This window comes from Epinephelus moara, chromosome 14 (assembly GCF_006386435.1).
Source record: "Epinephelus moara isolate mb chromosome 14, YSFRI_EMoa_1.0, whole genome shotgun sequence".
Lineage (NCBI taxonomy): Eukaryota > Metazoa > Chordata > Actinopteri > Perciformes > Serranidae > Epinephelus > Epinephelus moara.
Window position 1 is genome coordinate 37,092,665 of NC_065519.1, and position 7,512 is coordinate 37,100,176.

Here is a 7,512-nt window from a genome sequence, read left to right on the forward strand (position 1 = left end):
ATTAGGGCCCGAGCGACGACGAAGTCGTCTGCGGAGGACCCTATTGAAATTGCGCTGTTTATTATTATTAGGGCCCGAGCGATGACAAAGTCATCCGAGGACCCTATTGAAATCGCGCTGTTTATTATTATTAGGGCCCGAGCACCTAGCGGTGCGAGGACCCTATTGAAATTCAAGGATTTTTTATTAGGGCCCGAGCGACGACGAAGTCGTCCGAGGACCCTATTGAAATCGCTCTGTTTATTAGGGCCCGAGCGACGACGAAGTTGTCCGTGAGGACCCTATTGAAATCGCGCTGTTTCTTCTTATTATTATTCTTGCGACATTTTGTGCCCCAATTTCGCCCCTTTCCCAAATTTCAAAATGCTTCTAACTTTCCACATTCGTCCGGCCACATCCGAAATTCGATATTTTTGGGCGGTTGCACATGGTCAACTCGAAATGCCGAAAAAGCACCCCCTACAAATTTTCAAAAACCCCTCCCCATTGGGGTTAGTTTGTCGTAAATTTGGTATGCACATGTATCATACCAAGATGCACAAAAAAGTCTCCTGACGTCATGGTAAAATCCCAACAGGAAGTCGGCCATTTTGTTTTGAATTTTTTCGTTACAGTGATTTCCACAACTTAAATTTGAACGAACTCCTCCAAGGGATTTCATCCGATCGACTTCAAATTTTTTAAAGATCATCCAGAGACCATGCTGATCAAAAGTTATTAAAAGCTTTTCTCTTTGTCAAGGGGCGTGGCCGCTATGCCGCCTTCCTCGCCACCAAATACGTTTGGCATTTTCATGGCTTCACCGACCTCATCTCCTCATGAAAATTGATGCACAGGTCAAGAATTGCGAGCTCTTGCATCTGATAGGGGCGTCGCCCATGGGGGGCACAAAATGCCTCTGTAGCGCCCCCTTGAAATTTTTGAAAACCCCTCGGATCCGAAATTCGATATTTTTGGGCGGTTGCACATGGTCGACGCGAAATGCCGAAATAGCGCCCCCTACCAATTTTCAAAATACCTTCCCCATTGGGGTTAGTTTGTCGTAGGCAAACGAAATTTGGTACACACATGTATCATACCGAGACGCACAAAAAAGTCTCTTAACGTCATAGTGAAATCCCAACAGGAAGTCGGGCATTTTGTTTTGAATTTTTTCGTTACGGCGATTTCCACAGCTTACATTTGAACGAACTTGTCCTAGGGATTTCGTCCGATCGACTTCAAAGTTGGTACAGATCATCCTGAGCACATGCTGATCAAAAGTTATTAAAAGCTTTTCTCTATGTCAAGGGGCGTGGCCGCTAGGACGTGACAAATTTTGGCGACTTTTCGTTTTCTTGCCATCGAATTTCGAACGGCTCTCCTGCCCACATACTTGATCTCAGCAGCTTCAAACTTGCAACAAACTTGCAACTTGCAACAAATTTTGGCGACTTTTCGTTTTCTTGCCATCGAATTTCGAACGGCTCTCCCGCCCACATACTTGATCTCAGCAGCTTCAAACTTGCTGGACATGATGATGGCTCTGCCCCGAATGCCCCGATATGTTAATATCCCACCTTACTCATAGCGCCCCCGGTGGTAACAGGAAGTGACCAGTTTTTACTTTAACATGTACTGATGCCACAAACTTGACCGCATCAACTTCATTCCACTTCTAATGCATGCAGAACAAGTTGGTGAAGCTACCTTATGAACGCTGTGAAGCTACGTCTAATGGTGTCCACGTGGCGGCGTGGCGACTATCGATCCCTCGCCACTAAATACATTTGGCAATTTGATGGTTTCAACAACCTCATCTCCTCATGAAAATTGATACACAGATCAAGAATGGCGAGCTCTTGCATCTGATAGGGGCGTCGCCCATGGGGGGCACAAAATGCCTCTATAGCGCCCCCTTGAAATTTTTGAAAACCCCTCCCCATAGGGTCTTTTTTTGGAGTTGGAACATGAAAATTGGTACACATGTGTATGTTCTCCAGATGCACTTAAAAGTCTCTGGCACCAATGGTCTACTCCAAACAGGAAGTCGGCCATTTTGATGTTGACTTGTCATTTTGGCGTGATTTCCACATGTTGTATTTTAACAAACTAGTGCTAGGGATTTCATCCAATCGTTTCATCTCATCTGCCAGGTTTTTTCTCCCTTCTTGCTTCGCGCCACAGCCCCCGCGTGTTTCAGGCCCCCGCGGTTGCATGGGGGAGTGAGGGCCCGATCACAGCTGCTTGCAGCTTTAATTATTATTATTATTGGTAGGAAATTATAACAGAGGAATATATTTGCCGTTTTAATATCAAGAACACTTTCGTGTTTTTGTGTGTATACAGGACATTGTTGAATCAGGGAACCCGTGTGTCCACCACAACAAAGGATCCTAATTGACTAATTATGTTAGCATTAGTGACGAGTAGAGCTAAAAATGCTTTACAGAGATTGTTACAGTGTGTTACAGGGCGCACAAGAGAGGATTCATGATTTATTATTATTATTTTTTAATTACTATGCCACAAAATACTCTTCACTTGACATGGCTTTCTCCAGTGTCTGTCATTTACGAACCTGGCAACCTGTAGAATTGAAGAGTGGAGCAAGAGCGGGCGAGTGTGAGTGCGACACCTACTGACCAGGAAGTATGAATCCTACATCTGTCACTTTTAAGCTGTTTGTTTACTACATCTAAAGGTAGAACAGATTTAAAAAATAAATAAAAATTGACAGCCTACCCTTGAGTGATTTGAATCGCTGTCTGTGCACAATCTTTATTCTCAAAAATGCATCAGTTTTTACTGATATACAATATTTCAAATATGAAAAGTCAAATGTGTTTATTCTATGAGATGGATGGGTGATGGATAAGAAATTTACTGTTTCACATTTGAAATTTTTTAAATTGTTAAATTTTGTGCCTGGTGGATGGGCATGATATGGAAAACTAATACATCCAGTCAGTCCTCATTTTGATGAATAATTGAACAAATTCAATGAACCTCAGTTATTTGAATATAGGTTTACTTCTGCAGACATACAAAAAATTTTGACTAACATTACTTTTGCTCAGCTTTATACAGTATGTCCCAGATCGTACAGAATCATATATAATCACGCCACCGGGAGGGAGGCAAAACAGTATGCAGCCCTCGGTCAATACAGTTTCTCATCCATGTTTACCATGGGAGTCAAGTCTTACTGTATCTCTGAACACCCATGGCCTCCTCACATAAAGTGTGCTCAGTGTGATGGACTCTGAGGCCTCTCAAAATACCAAACCATGACAATGCAGAAATCAAACATTCCTTCATGTGAAATAAATTTCTACCAGGGTGTATTAATCATTAATAATAATACAAGAACAAACCAATATTGTCACATTTAGTAAAGGTGAGACCATAGCAATTAGATAAAATATTCTAAACTTGGGGTGGTTTATTTATATTTTTGAGCTCTGTTTTCTTTTAAAATTCATTTTTGTTAATTTTTGCATTTTTCCTTTTTTTCCTTTCATCTCCTCAACAGATCTCAGAGAACCTGGGTAAGATGTACAGTGAAATGATCTTTGTCCATGGCTTTGTTCATTGTGACCCGCACCCAGGCAACGTGTTGGTTCGAAAGTGTACCCAGAGCAATAAGACTGAGATCATCCTTCTTGATCACGGCCTTTATCAGGTGAGAAATCTCCAGGCTGCCTGCATAGAAAGAAAATACCATGTGTACCATATGACAGTCTTTTTCATGCTGCTGGCTTAGGCCTTGAGTACATGGGTAGAGCAGCATACACAGTCAAGATGCACATAAAAAACTTGCCACACACACTTCCACAGGCAGACACACACCTTTATTTGCTACAGCAGGATAAAAGCTTTTTGATAAACAACTCATTTGATGTTGTTCTCAGCAGAGTGCAGTATGCTGTGTTTGAATTGGTGCACCACAGCCTTATTCACACAGGCGTATATGAGTACTCTCATGTTCTACGCACACACACAAACACCCGCAGGCTGATGGGGACATCCACAGGTCTGATATGAGCTTCTTTAGTGTTTGTTCCTGTATTTCCTGTCTGTGGTGTTTCACTTTCTTTCGCCTTTGGCTTTGTGACAGTCTTTTGTCAAAGACAACTGATTTTGGATTACAGACATCGGATTATACATGACTGAGATACATTTGGTTCTTGACCATTGCCCAGCTGTGATGATGATTTTTGAATACGGACCTGAAAGATGACACCGGTGAGCAAGCTAGCTAACTAGACTAGCTGGTCTAGCCGTGGCTGTGCTGGTATTTACAGACATTATTCAAATAAAGACCCCAGACTGCGACCAAGTGCACTCAGTATTTTAGTGTGGTTCCAGTGTCAGTCTTTGGGTGGGATGGGTGGGGTGATGACTTTGACGGCCTGGGGGAAGAAGCTATTAATGAGTCCGGCTGTTCTGGCTTTAATAGAGCGGTATCTCTTTCCAGAGGGGAGGGGTGAGAATAGGGAATGACCAGGGTGAGTGGGGTCTGTGCTGAGGTTTCTGGCCTTCCTGAGAGGTCGGCCAGTGTAAGTGTCTTTGAGGGGGGCAGTATGGTCCCGATGATGTTGTCTGCGGTCCTCACCACCCGCTGTAGGTCCTTCCTGTCCAGTATGGTCCCGATGATGTTGTCTGCGGTCCTCACCACCCGCTGTAGGTCCTTCCTGTCCTCTGCGGTGCAGTTGGTGAACCACACTGTGCAGCAGTAGGTCAGGATGGACTCGATGGAGGCCCTGTAAAAGTTAACCAGCAGTGGGCGGGGGAGGTGGGCCTGCTTTAACTTCCTGAGGAAGTAATGTCGCTGGTGGGCCTTCCTCACCTGATAGGAGGTGTGGACGGACCAGGTGAGGTTGACCGAAATCTGGAGACCAAGGAATTTAAAGCTCTCCACCCTCTCAACTTCCTCTCCTTTGATGGAGAGGGTGGGGGGCTCAGTCTTTTTGGATTTTCTGAAATCCACAATAATTTCCTTGGTTTTGGCTGTGTTGAGGTCCAGGTTGTTATGGAGGCACCAGTCTGTCAGGCGTTCGACCTCCTCCCTGTAGGCTGACTCATCGTTATTCCTAATCAGTCCTACAACGGTGGTGTCGTCAGCGAACTTGACGATGGTGTTTGTGGGGTGGATGGGGGAACAGTCATGGGTGAAGAGGGAGAAGAGAAGGGGGCTGAGGACACACCCCTGTGGTGTTCCGGTGTTAAGGATGAGTGTGGAGGAAGTGCGGTCTCCCATCCTGACGTGCTGAGGTCCTGTTCCTGAGGAAGTCCAGTATCCATGTGCACAGTGAACTGCCTAAGCCCAGGTTGGTCAGTTTCAGGACCAGTGTTTGGGGGATGACTGTGTTGAATGCGGAGATGAAATCCACAAACAGCATCCTTACATAAGTGTTGCTCTGGTCCAGGTGAGTGAGGGCTGTGTGGAGCGCCATCATGACAGCATCCTCTGTCGACCTATTAGTTCGGTATGCAAACTGATGTTGGTCAAAGTCAACAGGGATGGCAGACTTGATGGAGGGGAGGATGAGTCTCTCAAAACACTTCGCAATGATGGGCGTGAGAGCCACTGGGTGGTAGTTGTTCAGGCAGTTGCGCCCAGGGATGCCATCTGGGCCTGACGCTTTCCTCGCGTTGAGTCTGCGCAGAGTGGCAGTAGTACGTAGTGTGATGTATACACTGTCATCACGTAAAGTCTGCGAGGGCAGAGACTGCAAGCGGCTGAGACAGCCCTCTACTGTTTCACTCGAAACGTTCAACTATTTCTGCTGTCATATTCATATATATGTCATATAAGTTTACTTACTAATTAGCTCAGTCAGATAGAGGATGGTCCTTGCTGTCACAGGTTGTGAGTTCAAGCCTCAACTGATGCAAAATGTACATTGTAATGGCAACTTTGGGGCGGCAGTAGCTCTTGGGTTGGGAACCGGAGGGTCGCCTGTTCAAGTCCCAGTCCGGACCAAATATGGAGCATGGACTGGTGGCTGGAGAGGTGCCAGTTCACCTCCACAATCTACACGTGTTCAAAAACAGAAATGTTTGTAAATAAGGACAGGGTTGTAACTCAATAAACCGGGCATTACTGACATACATTACAATCATTAAAATATTATCAGACTTATATATCAGTTGGTTCTCAGTCTCCAATTGTTTTAATGATAATAGATTAGTTTATTAAAATGCTTTACAGGCTTTCTGTAATTTATGTTCATGTTTCAACCTCCATTTGACATGAACTCTCATGTAAATCAGCATCATATCAGTTTGCTGCTGCAGAACAGACCTGTCCCCTCAACTACATAGGCTAAATAAATTGTGTCTGACTGTAAGGTTAATATTTTCAGAGGAAAAAAAAGACAACAGCTTTCATGAAAGATCAGTCAGATATAGTCAGGGCTTCACATCTGTACAGATGTTATTTTAAGAATCCTCACATCTCACTGACCACAAATCTCTGTGATGCTAAATACTTCAATAATTAAAACAGTCCACTGTTAATATACAGTAGACTACATATAGCTTATGATACTGTTAAAATGGCCAAAAATGTGAATAATTGCATTGCAGTATGATTAGGGGTGTGCCCCTAAATTTTCTGCTTGTGCTCTTAAAATGTTCATTTCGGGGCAACAGTGCTTCTACTAAAAAAAGTTAGTGTAGAACCCTGGGACAAAATAAAGAGAGCGCTGGACTTTATGTCAGGAGAAATTACAGCCATCACCAAGCAACAAGAAGTCAAGGAGTTGAGGAGACAAAACGCGAAGAGAGAAAGGGAATGGCTTTCCTGAAGGCTCGAGTAGAATGAATGAATGAATGAATTTATATATTTCGAACATAAAAAAATAAAATTTAAAAACAGAAAATGGAATACAAACAAAAAGAACAGTGTCCGAAAAGGAGCAGGTAGAAGTAAAACTTATATGACCCTACCCCTTTCTTACTTATCTATTAATAAATTAAACAGCTTCATAAATCAATTTACAACCAAATATAAACATACAAACAACTATCCCCAAGTTATTTACAGCCCAAAATATATACACATTCATCAAATTATTTACAATCCTAATATCCACCCAGTGTGTTTTTTTTTTTTTTTTTTTAAACATATGTAATATATGTATAAAATAAAGAGTTTTGGCCCTAACACAGACCCCTGTGAGACCCCACAGGTAATGTTTAACAGTGTTGATTTGTGATCACCCATCTGCAGAAACTGCTGTCTGTTCTCAATATAGCTTTTCAACCATTTCAACACCACCCCCCTTATACCATACCTTTCCAATTTATCAATTCAATCAATTTTATTTATAAAGCCCAATATCACAAATCACAATTTGCCTCACAGGGCTTTACAGCATACAACATCCCTCTGTCCTTTGGACCCTCACAGCGGATAAGGAAAAACTCCCCCAAAAAAAACCCTTTAACGGGAAAAAAACGGTAGAAACCTCAGGAAGAGCAACTGAGGAGGGATCCCTCTTCCAGGATGGACAGACGTTCAAT

At 43.2% G+C, this 7,512-nt stretch overlaps 1 protein-coding gene across 2 annotated transcripts in view; it reads left to right on the forward strand.

Moving 5' to 3' along the window:
* adck1 (aarF domain containing kinase 1) overlaps positions 1–7,512 on the forward strand; it is a 321,537-nt gene that overhangs the window by 222,483 nt on the left and 91,542 nt on the right. For both annotated transcript variants that reach the window (XM_050061967.1, XM_050061966.1), the window contains exon 9: positions 3,515–3,664. In XM_050061967.1, coding sequence (XP_049917924.1) covers positions 3,515–3,664 — 150 coding nt within the window. The remainder of the gene's footprint in view (positions 1–3,514; positions 3,665–7,512) is intronic.